The following is a 16,028-nucleotide window of genomic DNA, read 5'->3' on the forward strand; positions in this document are numbered from 1 at the left end:
GTAGTAGAAATTATGTCCATCCCCATGCTCATCCAATCCCTGATGGAATTTTCCAGGTGAAATTGGATTGGTAGAATCAGCTCTTTGGATAGTATTTCCAGCAGTATTTCTAGTTGTTCCATACCAGAAGTAAATGTTAATTAATTATGAGTAAGAGCCATCTGAGAAGGTGGTGGCATAGTAGTCTTGGAAGTAGTGGTCTTGGATGATGGCATGGTAGTCTTGGAAGTAGTGGTCTCGGATGGTGGCATAGTAGTCTCGGGAGTATTGGTCTTGGGGGTCATGGTTTCTCTACGTATGTCAAATGTTACCAGATCACTCAACTTAGATACTGGGGAACCAGTAAAAGAGCCCATATCACTATAATCAAATGTTATATCCTCTAGGTGAATCACACGAAATGGTGGTCGTCGAGTGTATTCATATGATATTATTATAGAAATGCAGCATGATAGCTTGTTCCTACAAAGAAGTATGTACCTTTCAGTATCTAAACATCGTCTTCTGCAATATCCTATATTATTCTTCCAACATTTTTGGGGTTCAAAGCTACCTGTAGAGAATAAAATATAGGTCAAATTTTTAACTCTGGCATCAACACAACTTTTCATTTATTCAAAAGTTTATACTGACTGACATCTAGACTAATATTATGTCAAATACAAAAAGCCATTGAAAGAGACAAACAGGACAACAAAAAGTGTATATTAAAATTGTGCCATGTGCCATTAAAGAAGTTATGTGGAGAAAAGGAGGAAGGTAGAAAAAGAGAGACAGGGACAGAGAGAGAGAGAGCATACTTAGACTGATACGAAACCTGGATAGAAAGGATGAAAATGAAAGCCCAGGACCAAACGGATTCACAGCTGAATTCTACTAGATATACAAAGAAGAACTGGTATCATTCCTACTGAAACTATTCCCCCAAAATTGAGAAGGCAGGACTCCACCTTAACTTATTCTATGAGGCCAGCATCATCCTGAGACCAAAATCTAGCAGAGACACAAGAAAAAAATTTCAGGCCAGTATCCTTGATGAACGTCAGTGCAAAAATCCTGAACAAAATAGTAGCAAACTGAATCCAGCAGCACATCAAAAAGCTTACCCACTACGATCAAGTAGCCTTTATCCTTGGGAAGCAAGGTTGGTTTGACATATGCAAATCAATAAATGTGATGCTTACGGATAGCATTTAAAGTACAGAAATTGATAAACCATGGTGGGTTGAAATAATATGAGAAAAAAAGAGGAATAGAATTAAATTCTAGTGAGTTTCAATATTAAGAGATCAGATAAGATAAGAGATCAGATAAGAGGAAACGACTTAAAAGGACCAATAAGATAAGTCAGATCAGAACGAGAGAATAAGACACTAGAGTCTTAAAGCAGACCCCCAGCAAAGCAGAGCTCCAGCAAAGATTTGAATATAATAGTTTAGTTGAGAGAAAATTCCTCCCTCAAAAAAATCAGTGGAGAAATGTAGAAATCAGGAAAGCAAGAAATCCAATAAAAGGTGAGTTATAACCTGTTATTATCATGAGATCATCTATCAACTGCTGGCCAGCAACATGGCTGTGTTCTGTTTGCTCAGAGGACAATCCCACAGGGAAGCCCAGCAGCCAGGCTACAAATAAGCCTCAGACTCATGGATGAGCCTGGGGGACATGTTACATTCCGTTAAGTGAAATAGACACAAAAAAATAAATGCCACGTGTTCTCATTCATAAGTAGGAGCTAAAAAAGTTGAGTTCATAGAAGTAGACTGTAGAATAGTGATTACTAGAGGCTGGGAAGGGAATTGAGGATAGAGAGAGGTTGGTTAACAGATAGAAAATTACACCTAGATAGGAGGAAAAGGTTCCAGTGTCCTATAGCAGGGGTCCCCAACCCCCAGGCAGCCAATGGGTACTGGTCCATGGCCTGTTAGGAACCAGGCCGCACAGCAAAAGGTGAACAGCAGATATGTGAGCATCACCGCCTGAGCTCCACCTCTTGTCAGATCAGCCAAGGCATTAGATTCTCATAACAGCATGAACCCTATTGTGAACTGTGTGCACGTGAGGGATCTAGGATGTGTGTTCCTTGTGAGACTCTAACTAATGCCTGATGACCTGAGGTGGAACAGTTTTATCCTGAAACCATCCCCACCACCATCTTCACCCCGTTGGAAAAACTGTCTTCCATGAAACTGGTCCCTGGTGCCAAAAGGGGTCTGCTGTTCTATAGCACTGTAGGGTGATGGTAGGTAACAATATTTATTGTATATTTTCAAATAACTAGAAGAGAGGATTCTGAATATTCCCAACATAAAAAAATGACAAATGTTTGAGGTGATAGATATGCTAATTACCTTGATTTGATCATTACACATGGTACACATATATCAAAATATCACTCTGCATCTTCTAAGTATGAACAATTATTACATGTCAACTAAAAGTAAAAGCAAAAATAGCATTTAGTTTTTATTTTTAAAAAAAGACCAAACAACTTAAAAAAATGTTTAATTGGGCATCAGGTCCCAATGGTGCAGTGTTACAGAAAAACCTTGAAGAACTAAAATCATTTGTTTTCTTCCCATAATAGCCTTGAACTGCAAATAAGGGAATTACCACAGGAAAAAAAAATATTACCAAGCCCCAAAGTTATTCTACATGAGGCTCAAAGGACCTGGACTATTTATCCAGCTTCTCCCATAGTTAATAGATGATCCCGGAGACAGCTGATAATTTTCTGGCATTTCTGGATTGCCATATACAGGGGTATTTCACAAGCAGTTGTTGAAAGACTGGGAGATACTGACAGTTGCAGGTTGGGCTGATATGCATGAAAACAGAAAATGCATAAAGGTTATAGGGAAAGTTGTATCTGATGCGACTACATTAAGCAGGAGAGGAGACTGTTTCTTAAAGAACAGAGTGGTCATTTTCTGGTCAAATACTGCTGAGAGGTTAAAAAAAAAGATGAAGGCAGGAAAGTGTCCATGCTTTTAGTAGTATGAAGGTCACTTCATACTGAGGAGAGCAGCTTCCGAGTGGTGTGAGAAAAGAAACTAAATTGCAGTTGGTCAAAATGTGAATGAGAGAGAAGTGAATGCAGGATCTGTAAATGAAACTCTTAAGAAGTTTAGCTCCAGGCCGGGCGCAGTGGCTCAAGCCTGTAATCCCAGCACTTTGGGAGGCTGAGACGGGCGGATCATGAGGTCAGGAGATCGAGACCATCCTGGCTAACATGGTGAAACCCCGTCTCTACTAAAAAATACAAAAAACTAGCCAGGCGAGGTTGCGGGTGCCTGTAGTCCCAGCTACTCGGGAGGCTGAGGCAGGAGAATGGCGTAAACCCGGGAGGCAGAGCTTGTAGTGAGCTGAGATCCGGCCACTGCACTCCAGCCTGGGTGACAGAGCGAGACTCCATCTCAAAAAAAAAAAAAAAAAAGAAGAAGTTTAGCTCCAAAGAAAAACAGAGAAATAAATAACTTGTTAGAGGGCAATGTAAGGTTAAGGGAGGCCTTTCAGGTTTGTTTTGAAGAATGAAATGGTGTTTGCAAGCAATGAGGAAAGAAACAAGCAGGCTGGGTGTGGTGGTTCACACATGTAAACCCAGCACTTCAGGAGACCGAGGCGGGCAGATCACCTGAGTTCAGGAGTTCGAGACCAGACTGGCCATGGTGAAACCCTGTTTCTACTAAAAATACAAAATTAGCTGGATGTGGTGTCACGTGCCTGTGATCCCAGATACTCTGGAGACTGAGGCAGAAGAATCACTTGAACCAGGGAGTCGGAGGTTGCAGTGAGCCAAGATCGGGCCACTGCGATCCAACCTGGTGACAGAGCAAGACTCTGTCTCAAAAAAAGAAAGAAAAAGAGGGAAGGTTCATTTATAAGAGAAATGCAGTAGGATTTCCAAGCAGTGTGACTACTCATTTGAGGGGTGAAGATATAAATCTAAAGGGAAACTAGTGTGCTGCATTGTATGTTCATTTATCAAGCAGTAAACTGCCTGATCATCTTTCTCAAGACAATTGCCCAAGGAGTACCTAGATAAGTATATTCTAGGCAGAGGAAGCAGCTAGAGATAAGGCTCTATGGAGGAGGAAGCCTGGTATATGTACAGAAGAGCAAGTAATTTTCTAAACAACTTTGCTTGAATTTAATGTGAATTTATATAAAGCATATATAGATGTATGTATGTATATATATGTTAGGCTCACAATAACTTGGTTCATATTTTATCCTCTGGGAAATATTGGCTCTAGTCCAACTTCACTGATTATTTATTTTACCTTCGCTCTTCTAGAGTCATTTATTGTATCTTTGTTATTTTACTGGCTCCATTTTACTTTGTACTTCGTGGAATTTTCTGTAAGTTTCAAGTCTAGACCTTCCACTTATTTTGTGCCAGACAAACTCTAACCTTGCTTCTTCATTCCTCACATCTACAAAGATTTATATCTTAATTTTTTTTCTCCAGCATTATCCGTACTTGAAATATGTCATCTTGGCTATCTTCTTCCCCTTTGTCTTTGAATCGCCTTGTTCTGTCAATTATTCTTCAAAATTGTTTCTCACTTATATTCCTTCCTACTGCTTTTATGTTATCCCCTCCATTATTAAATTAGGCTATAATCACACAGTCATCAAAATTTTGGGCCCCTTCTATGGTGCAGGCACCATCCTGGGCCCTTGAGGTACATCTGTGAACTAAACAGACAAAAATCACATGGAGCTGACTTTCTAGCAGAGGGAGATAGACAATAAAAAGCAAGTGCACTCCCTGCTAGATCGTATGGTTTACAGACTTAAATCTAAGACCTGAAACTATGAAACTACCTGAAGAAAACATTAGGGAAACACTTCAGGACATTGGTCTTGGCAAAGGTTTCTTGGGTAAGACCGCAAAAGCACAGGCAACCAAAGCAAAAATAGACAATTAGGATTACATCAAACTAAAAAGCTTGGGCACAGCAAAGGAAATAATCAACAAAGTGAAGATATAGCTCACAGAGTGGGAGAAAATATTTGCAAACTATCCGTCTGACGAGGAATTAACAACCAAAAATATATTAATATAAGGAACTCAAACAACTCCATAGCGAACAAAAACAAAAACAAACAATCTGATTTTAAAATGAGTAAAAGATTTGAGTAGACATTTCTCAACAGAAGATATACAAATGGCCAACAGGTATACATGAAAATATGGTAAAAACATGGTAAGGATGGTAATTTATATATGTATATTTTACCTCAATAAAAAACAAAGTACATTATTTTGTAGATGAAAAGGTGATAAATGGTTTGCAGAAAGAAGGGAGAATAGATGTAAGGGTAATAGAAGATTCATAAACAGGAGTTGCACAGGCCTGTGTAACAAGGTGATGATTAAACAGCTTGAAGGAGGTAAAGGAATTAGTCACACCAGCAAGTGCATTCTAGGCAGAGGAAACAAACAGAGCTCTATGGGTTGTGCAAGTCTGCTATGTTTGGGGAAGAGCACTGGGGCCTGTGTGGCTGTAGTGGAGTGAACAAGGACTATAATAGTAGGAGATGAGGTGAGAGAGGTCATAAGGGCCAGATCCTGCAGGGCCAGGTGAGCCATTGTATGGACTCTGGTTACTGCTCTGAGTATAGAGGGGGCCATAGCAGAGTTTTGAGCAAAAGTACATGATCTGACTTCCAGTGTAAGCGGATTATGCATTATGTGTACTTCACAAGAGGGTGGAAGGGAAGAGCAGAAGGACAGAGATCCTGAGGAAGCTATGGCAGTAACACAGGTGAGAGATGATGGTGACTAGAATCAGAGTGGCAGCAATGGAGGTGACGAGAATAATTGCATTCTGGATATAATTTGCAGGCAGATGTAATAGACTTCCTAATAGATATGAATGTCATAGGATATAGAAGAATCAAAGATAATTCCAAGAATTTGGTTTAAGCAGTAGAATGATGGCAATTGAGAATAATTCATAATTTTTTTTCTAGAGTGACAATAGTCATTTTATTCAAAGAACTTCAGTCTGGAACTATTATGTTGTTAGGGCATGTGATCTTCATCAAGCTGTATCTCAAAATTCTAAAATTAGAAATATGACTAGCAATTGCATGTTTCTAAGCAGGGGAGCCATCTAGCCAAAACATTATCCCATGTGTGGAATTCTTACCACACATACCAGATATAAAATCAGCTAGCAACAACTTAAAATATATCTACTGATAGCAGTCCACTGATAGCTTGGCTTGGTAAAAAGTTGCTTCACAAGCCATCAGGGGCTATCTCACTTGAAAACACATAATATAAAGCCCAGAGAGACTAAATAGTTAAATTTCAAAACCAAACCTGTAAGAGAACACAAAAATGAAAATCTCTAAATCAAAAGAAATGAAAACGAACTCTCCAAAATAAAAGAGAAAAAGAAGCATAGACAATTTGTAGAAAAGTTAAATATACATTAAGCATGTATTTGGAGTTTGACTTCCCCATTACTCACAGACATAAATAAAAATTAACTAAATATAATCTTTCATTTTTAGGACTTGGCAAGTATTCAAAAATTGATAATACATGAAGCAGACAGAAAAAACTACATCTCCAGGAATTTTATGCTGAATGATTTATGTATAAGAAATGTTATGCTAGCCATCCTTGTCTATAAAATGTAAATGTACTTATTTATGCAAAAAAAATTTGGCTAAGTAATTTAAACAGTATCCATTCTATAAAATTTTATGCAGTCATTGGAAATAGTTTTTGAAAAATATTTAGTAAGCGGGAAAATACTAATAGTTTAATAGAAAATTTATAAGTATGCTATACATTTTTATTCAAACAAGAAAACTGAGGAAGAAAAACTGATCAAAAATATTTTGTCTCTTTTAACTTCTTTACAATTTTTTTACCTCTTTACAATTTCAAAATTTCCAAATTTTCAACAAATACAGCAGTTTATAATCAGAAGTGAAAGTAGATATTAATTCTGTAACTCATATTACATCAACATGTGAATCAAGACATAACAGATCATAGGCACTGTTTTAACCATTTAATAGACATGAATAGCATCTTTCTAGGCAACATGTAACACCTCCAAATTTAACAAAAGCCAAATTTCTTAGTATATAAAGATAAGAAAGTTTAGAAATCTAATGGACTGGATGTTCAAACTCATTTATAACTGAAGTGTCATGAATTCAAACATCAGGACATCATTTTCATATATTAGACTGTAAAACCTGGAAGAATGTAGTAGAAAAAACAAAAAGGACTGATGAGCGTATGGGAAGCTGACACTCTTCAGCTGGTGATAGGAGAGAAGAGTAGTTCAGCTTTTCTGGTAGGTGATTTGTGTGTGTATGTGTGTGTGTGTGTGTCCATGTGTCCAGTCATAAATGGAAAGACATACATTTGCTTACAAATTTTTCTTGCTGAATTGTTTTTGATAATTAAAGACCTATTTTTCATCAGTAGCAGAGTAATTAATGTGAGGAGATTCATCTGCTCCTCCTCAAAGTTTTACTTATTGATTAAAAATAATGAACTAGGTTTATGTATGGATAAGATGTCTCTAATATATTGCTAGTACATTGCAGAACAATTCACATGGTGCATTTGCAATTGCATTTTTAAAAAATCTAAAAAGTATACACAGGCAAATAAGTATATTTGTATTTGCTAGGATATATAAGACATTGGTAACATTGATTGATTCTGAAGGGGAAGACTGAAGAACTGGTATTCTTGGACAGGCAAACCCTTTTCTTTTCCTTAAACCCTATAAATCTATCAATTTCTTGATACATAAGTCAATTGCAAGTATTATTTTTTAATAAAAAGTTAACAATTTTCAAAAGTAGCATTATTAAATAGTGGAAACAGACTGTTCCTATTCATCTAAAATTAGAAGCTCCCCATTGGTCATTAGTCTTTCTATCCTGTCTTCACTCCACTTATTTCCACTTCTACCCCAAACATATATATTGTCTATTCCATATGATAGTGCTACAGAATCTACAAACTGTCAATGGACTTGTTCACCATATCTAAGAACACGAAAATGAGGGCCTCCCTCTGAAGGTACTCTCTGGGCAAAGAAGAATTCAAGATGGTAGGAGATCTAATAGGACACAACAATGAAATAGATACAACAGAATAATCAAAATAGAAGTGAAGTGAGGCTGAGCTAACATTGGATAGTTATGTAGAGAGACAGATAGGGTGGCTCAGAGAATTAAGGAAATTCTTGTCTTTGGAGAAATGCCTCAGAGGACATCCCAGCTTGCTAGATGTCCCTAACAGAAAGATTCTCAGAGACTAGGGGCATGGAGCTGCCAAAATAAGAGCATTTCTGCTGCTCTTTATTGGCCCAGATTTTTCCTGTAGATTCCCTCTCTTCCCATCATGATACCAGGGGAGCCCAAGGGCAACAACTCATCCTAGTTCCATCATCTCTGCTTTATAGGGTTCCATTACCTTTGGTCACCTGAGTTAGCAACCCACAGATAATGAAGGTCAGTATCAGGAGATTCATGGCTCCTGGGAGAGAGGAAGCTCTGTGTCCTGAGGAATACAGAACACTGCACAGCAAGGAATTTAAGTGATCACCTTTACTGTTCTATCATGGGTGATGAACCAGAGAAGGGGAAAATGCCATGCCACCCAGATCACCAGACCATTAATTTGCAACACTGAATGTGCATGACACAATAACGTCTGCTTCTAGAAATTATTAAAGAAAGCTCAGGCCTTATGAGATACGCTATTATCCCATACAACTGTAAGGTCTGATGGAAAGAAACAGCCCCAAGAGAAAGTTTTGGTTAACTTTAGATGAGGTCAATTGCCTTTCTCCTCTGTATGCAGCACTTCATACATACCCAGTGACAGCAGAATGGTGTGTAAAGATATCACTTGTGGCAGTCCAATAGCTTACAACATCTGGTATTCACCTTTTCTTCTGAGTGATCACCCCAGTATGAATTCCTGTGAAACAAGAAAGACACTTTTTAACTAATAAGTTCATAAGATTCCATCAATTATGAGATAGAAGGAATTTGGAATGAAAATAGTGAAACAGGAAAAGAGGTTTTATTGGTGCTCTTCTTTTTCCCACTCCACTGTCCCATCAACTCTTTTCCCTCATTCAGAAATACAAATAAGAAATGAAATATTGAGAGAGAGGAAACATTTTTAAAGGAGAGGGAGAAAGAAAGAGAGAGAGGAGAGAGGCCCAGTGTAACATTGTGCCTCCCCATCCCCACTACCAAAGGAGAAAAATATAGGAGATATTTGTGAAATTGCCCAGTAGGGGTGATCAGCACTTTATCTCCTGGAAGAGTTTGCTGAGCTGTATTTCTCCCACATATGTTTAATACCACCAGATGCCAAGAAAATCAGGAAAATTTTTTACTGTTTAGAAAAAAAAGTGCAGCTCACTGCCTGTGTTCATTTAATTTTACATTAACACCCTCTTGAGGCTGACGGATTTTCAGTGTGAAAATAAAATATACAAACTGGTCTTGGAATTATTTTTGAACAGAACTAACATCAGTATCATCTGAATCATGAGAATCGTCTATTTTGGAAAAAACTGGATTCATTAAATGACTCTTTGGCCAAAAACTGTTTGAGAACAGTATTAACATAGGAATGCTATGCTTTCTAGAATTTGACATTTTCAGCGATCAAGAATTTCTATATTTTGTAAATGGAAATTTACATTGCTAAAAACAAGATGCTACAAATAGAATGATAACTTGTGTTTTCAAAGTCAATATATTAGAACGATGTGAAAATAATAATAAAGGTGACATATTTCATGGCAAAGTTATCTCAGGGTAAACCCTGGCACTGCAAGTGCCACCAGCGAGTACTCTGGGTGAAAATGGGAAAAGGGTTAAAAATGCAGGATGGCCAAAGCCATCCTAAGCAACAAGAACAACTCTGGAGAAATCACATTACCTGACTTTAAATTATACCACAGAGCTATAGTAACCAAAACAGCATGGTTGTAAAATTAGCATAAAAACAGACACGTAGAGCAATGGAAAAGAATAGAGAATCCAGAAACAAGCCCACACATCTACAGTAAACTCATTTTTGAAAAAGGTGCCAAGAATATACACTGGCATGACTGGCAAGAACATAAACTGTTGTTTACTAAAAGCAACAGTCTTTTTAATAAATGGTGCTGGGAAAACTGGATATCCATATGCAGAATAATGAAACTAGACCTCTGTCTCTTACCATATACAAAACATCAATCAAAAATCAAATGGATTACAGAATTGAATCTAAGACCTCGAACTATGAAACTACTATAAGAAAACTGGGGAAACTCTCCAGGACGTTTCTCTGGGCAAATATTGAGTAATAACCCACAAACACAGGCAATCAAAGCAAAATGGACAAATGGGATCACATCGAGTTAAAAAGCTTCTGCACAGCAAAGCACACAATCAACAAAGTGAAAAGACAACCCACAGAATGGGAGGAAATATTTGTAAATGACCTGTCTGACAAGGGATTAATAACAGGAAATATAAAGAGCTCAAACAATTCTATAGGAAAAAAAATCTAATGATCCAATTTAAAAGTGGGCAAAATAACGGCAGGGCATGGTGGCTCAAGCCTGTAATCCCAGCACTTTAGGAGGCCAAGGCGGGTGGATCACGAGATCAGGAGATCAAGACCATCCTGGCTAACACGGTGAAACTCCGTCTGTACTAAAAATGCAAAAAAATTAGCCGAGTGTAGTGGTGGGCGCCTGTAGTTCCAAATACTAGGGAGGCTGAGGCAGGAGAATGGCGTGAACCCGGGAGGCGGAGCTTGCAGTGAGCCGAGATGGCACCACTGCACTCCAGCCTGGGCGACTGAGGGAGACTCTGTCTCAAAACAAACAAAACAAACAGACAAACAAACAAAAAGGCAAAATATCTGAATAGATATTCTCAAAAGAAGACATACAAATGGCAAACAGGCAGATGAAAAGGTGCTCAAAATCACTGATCATCAGAGAAATGCAAATCAAACTACAGTGAAATATCATCTCACTACAGTTAAAATGGCTTTTATCCAAAAGAATAGGCAATAATAAATGCTGGCAAGGATGTGAAGAAAAGGAAACCCTCGTACACAACTTGTGGGAATGTAAGTTAGTACAACCACTATGGAGAACAGTTTGGAGGTTCCTCAAAAAACTAAAAATAGAGTTACCATACAATCCAGCAATCCCACTGCTGGGTATATACCCCCCCTCCAAAGGAAATAAGTATATTGAATAGATATCTGCACACCTGTGCTTGTTGTAGCACTATTCGCGATAGCCAAGATTTAGAAGCAACCTAAGTGTCCATCAACAGATGAGTGGATAGAGAAAATGTGGAACTTATACTCAATGGAGTACTATTCAGCCATAAAAAAGAATGAGATGCTGTCATTTACAATAACATGGATGGAACTGGAGGCCATTATGCTAAGTGAAATAAGCCAGGCACAGAAAGACAAACATTGCATGTTCTCACTTATTTGTGAAATCTAAAAATCAAAACTATTGAACTCAATGGAGATAGAGAGTAGAAAGATGGTTATCAGAGGCTGGGAAGGGTAGTGGGCATGTGTGGGGAGGTGAGGATGGTTATTGGGTACAAAAGAATAGTTAGAAAGAATGAATAAGACCTGGTATTTAATAGCATAATGAGATGACTATAGTCAAAAATAATTTAATTGTACATTTTAAAGTAATAAAAAAGTATAATTAGATTATTTGTAACACAAAGGATAAATGCTTGAGGGGATGGATACCCCATTTTGCATGATGTGGTTATTATGTATTGCATGCTTGTATCAAAACATCTCGGCCGGGCGCGGTGGCTCAAGCCTGTAATCCCAGCACTTTGGGAGGCCGAGACGGGCGGATCACGAGGTCAGGAGATCGAGACCATCCTGGCTAACACAGTGAAACCCTGTCTCTACTAAAAATACAAAAACTTAGCCGGGCGAGGTGGCAGGCGCCTGTAGTCCCAGCTACTCGGGAGGCTGAGGCGGCAGAATGGCGTGAACCCGGGAGGCAGAGCTTGCAGTGAGCTGAGATCCGGCCACTGCACTCCAGCCTGGGTGACAGAGCAAGACTCCGTCTCAAAAAAAAAAAAAAAAAAAAAACACAAAAGAAAACCATCTCATGTATCCCACAAATATATACACCTACTATGTACCCACAAAAGTTAAAAATTTTAAAAAATGCAGGGTGATATATTTTGGCAGGAGATAATACAGACTTCCCCTTAGTATATTTATAGTTTTGCTGAGTTTTGTTTTGTTTTTGAAAAGCAAGGAATCTCTAATGTTCTCATCTGTCAGAGATGTAGTGGTGAAGTTGGAGAAGTTAGTTTAAAAAGTAGAAGCTATAAGGGAAAACCAGGAGCTTGATTAAGAATTTTCCGTGGAGATAAGAAAGGTGACTCTCCAATTGAGAGATACAGGATGATCTGCCAAAGTCAGCGATCATAAAGAGGTTGTCAGAAAAACGCATAGCAGCATGTGGGTGCTCTTGGGCCACTCAAGCACCATCTAGTGGAGAACACCACCAACCTGTGAGAATGACTTCCAAGGACAATGGCCACAGAGCCTTCCTTCCTTAGACTAGCTCAGCCAAGTCAGAGGTGGATACCCCACCTCTGTGCATCTGGTTTTGTTAGTGCACATATTCTCTACTCTGCCATGGGTAGATACTCTGCCATTGGAGTATTTGGGGTAGGGTAAGGTGACGTGAGGATAAGGGGAGATAGAGGGAGAAGGTCTATATAGTGCTTTTTAGATTCTGTGTCACTAAAAAAATAATTATCAGTGATTTTAGTAATCTCCCTGAAAAATCAATAGAATTAACTATTTGAAAACCAATGGAAATAGAATCTCAGGACCAAGGAAATTAGATTCAGCTACAAAATAGATTTCATGCTTGCACAGTTTGCATCAATTTTGCTATCACTGCACTTCTCCCTTTTTGAAATTTCTGTATTTTAAATGAATTTTTAAAATCTTACCACCCTTGGCCGGTCGCAGTGGCTCACACCTGTAATCCTAGCACTTTGGGAGGCTGAGGCAGGCGGATCACCTGAGGTCAGAAGTTCGAAAACAGTCTGGACAACACGGGGAAATCCCATCTCTACTGAAAAATACAAAAATTAGCCGGGCATGGTGGTGGGTGCCTCCAATCCCAGCTAGTCAGGAGGCTGAGGCAGGAGAATCGCTTGAACCCGGGAAGCAAAGGTTGCAGTGAGCCAAGATTGCACCATTGCACTCCAGCCTGGGTGACAAGAGCGAAACTCCATCTCAAAAAAAAAAAAAAAATCTTATCACCTTTCTTCATTAGCCTGTATTGTCTATATTTCCCTGTGGGCTGTAATCAGATCAGAGGCACACACTAAATGTTAAAAGTTGCTTTTATCCTGAGTTGTATATTTATATAGATATATCTCACCAGTGTCTTGGAAAGGACCTTCTAGATAATCTTAGATTGGATTTCAAATATAGAGAATGGATATCAAATGCAGAGCATAGCATAAAATCTTCACCAAGGCACAGCATACATGGTTGACCTGCCCATTTCTGTTGCTGAGGTGGGCATTTAATCACAGAACTCCTTCTTAACTGAGGCTGAGCCTAAGTTCAGAATCCTTTCCAGGAAAGTTGGTGTCTTTATCATCTACAATCTAAGCCCAACCTCTACTTTACAGATGGAGAAATTGAGGCCGACATAAAGATCTCAGTGTGATCCTCTAATGTGATCCAGGTTGTCAACATGAGCCATGTCCAGAGAGACAATCTAATCTTAACTGCTCATTTTATAAAAGAGCACATTTGGTCCTCAAGAAGGAAAATGGTTTGCCCCAAAGTAAAGTAATATGCCCAAAGTCACACAGTTAAAGAGCATGAAGCAAGACTTTTTCATTCCAATGGAGAAAATTATCTGCCCAGATAAGGGGGGGAAAAAAAAACCAGAAAGAAGAAGCAATTATAACAGCAGAGAATGTCCAGAAGTTACCACAATGTTCTGAGAAAGGATCACACCAGTGACTTTTGTGCGTGCATAGTGGTGGTAGCATTCGTAATCATGATCTTGTTCTCATCTCTAGAATGCATCTGCCCTCCAGGAAGACCATTAAGGAGCTGATATTACCAAATGTTTGAGTATAAGCTATTCAAAATCTGAAGATTGGGTGGTGTCTGAATCTGAGACAGCCTCAGATAAAAATGTTTCTTTCTTTTGCTTTTTTAATTAAAAAAAATGTTTTTAATCAGTCTGGGGTTGTGGAACACTTCTTATACATGGAACAAAGATAAGAAGGACAGAAGGCATCATCACAAATAAGGCAATATGAAAGACATTGGAATGAAATTGTTAATATAAAAAAGGGGAAAAACTTGTAATTTAGAATTTTTATGCCCAGTGAGAATATATGTCAAATATGAATACAAAATAAAGATATTTTCAGACAATAAAAGCAGAGAATGTTCATCACTAACATACCTTCACTGCGAGAAATGTTGATGAAAGTTCTTTTTTTTTAACTTTTATTTTAGGTTCAGGGGATACACATGCAGGTTTGTTACATGGGTAAATTGCTTGTCACTGGGTTTGGTGTAAAAATGATTTTGTCACCCAGGTAGTGAGCATAGTACCTGATAGCTTTTGTTTGTTTGTTTGTGATGGAGTCTTGCCCAGGTAACTTCTGTATTTTTAGAAGAGACAGGGTTTTGCCCTGTTGCCTAGGCTGGTCTCAAACTCTTGATCTCAAGCAATCCTCCTGCCTGAGCCTCCCAAAATGCTGGTATTACAGGTGTGAGCAACCATGCCCAGCCTATTTCTCCTTCTTATATGAAGCTTAGTTTTGCAAGATATCGAATTCTTCATTGAAATTTCTTCTCTTTAAGGATGCTAAAAATAGGCCCCTAATCTTGCCTGGTTTGTAAGGTTTCTGCTGAGAAGTCTGCTGTTAGTCTGATGAGGTTCCCTTCGTAAGTGACCTCAGGTTTTTCTCCAGCTGCCCTTAAGATTTTTTTCTTTCACGTTGACCTTGGAGAATCTTATGACTATGTGTCTTGGGGATAGTCATCTTGTAGTTATCTCACGGGGGTTATTTGCATTTCTTGAATTTGCATGTCTGCCTCTCTAGGGAGATTGGAGAAATTTTCATGGACTATCCTCATATATGTTTTCCAAGTTACTTATTCTTTCTCCTCTTTCAGGAATGCCAATAAGTTGTAAGGTTGATATCTTTACATAATTCCACATTTTTTAGAGATTTTTATTTTTAAATTTTTTTCTTTAGTTTTGTCTGTGTTGTTTCAAAGGACTGATCTTTGAGCTCTGAGATTCCTCAACTTGATCTATTCTGTTGTTAATACTTCTGAATGTATTACAAAATTCCTATAATGAATTTGTCAATTGCAGAAGTTCCATTTGATTCTTTCTTAAAATGGCTATGTTATCTCTGTACTCTTGGATTGCTTTAATGGCTTCCTTGGACTGGGTTTCAACTTTCTCCGGAATGTCTTTGAGCTTCCTTACCTTCCAGATAATGAATTCTATGTCTGTCATTTCAGCCATTTCAATCTGATGAGAGCTAGTATGATTGTTTGGAGGTAAGGAGACATTCTGACTTTTTGAACTGCCAGCGTTTGTGCTGATTCTTTCTCATCGAAGGACAGCTGGTGTTCCTTTCTTTTTGAAGTTACTATCATTTGGTTTTGACTTTTTGTTTTATTCTTCATTGTTTTCCTTGATATTTTGACTGTGATGTATGTTGACTATGGTTGACTTTTTTCTGGGTGTTTTCAGAGGGCCAAGACTCTATGCCAGGTCTTTATTTTTCACTATGTTCCTGCATTGGGTTTCACTGGTAATGTGTGCTGAAACAGTATTTGTTTGGTGGTGTAATTCAGGGGCAATCCAGTGGTCGGTGCTTAATAGTAAAGGCCAGCAGATAGGCTCTTAGCCACACTTAGCTTAAGATTAGGTCACCAGGAGACCTGC

General features: G+C 38.4%; 1 protein-coding gene across 1 annotated transcript; it reads right to left on the reverse strand.

The window, feature by feature from the left end:
* Positions 1-140: 140 nt before the first annotated feature.
* On the reverse strand, positions 141-611 carry DEFB125 (defensin beta 125). Its single transcript, XM_077949061.1, has one exon. It carries the CDS (start codon positions 609-611, stop codon positions 141-143), a length of 471 nt encoding a protein of 156 aa, XP_077805187.1.
* Positions 612-16,028: the final 15,417 nt, after the last annotated feature.

The sequence above is a fragment of the Macaca mulatta genome, chromosome 10 (assembly GCF_049350105.2).
Source record: "Macaca mulatta isolate MMU2019108-1 chromosome 10, T2T-MMU8v2.0, whole genome shotgun sequence".
Taxonomy (NCBI): domain Eukaryota; kingdom Metazoa; phylum Chordata; class Mammalia; order Primates; family Cercopithecidae; genus Macaca; species Macaca mulatta.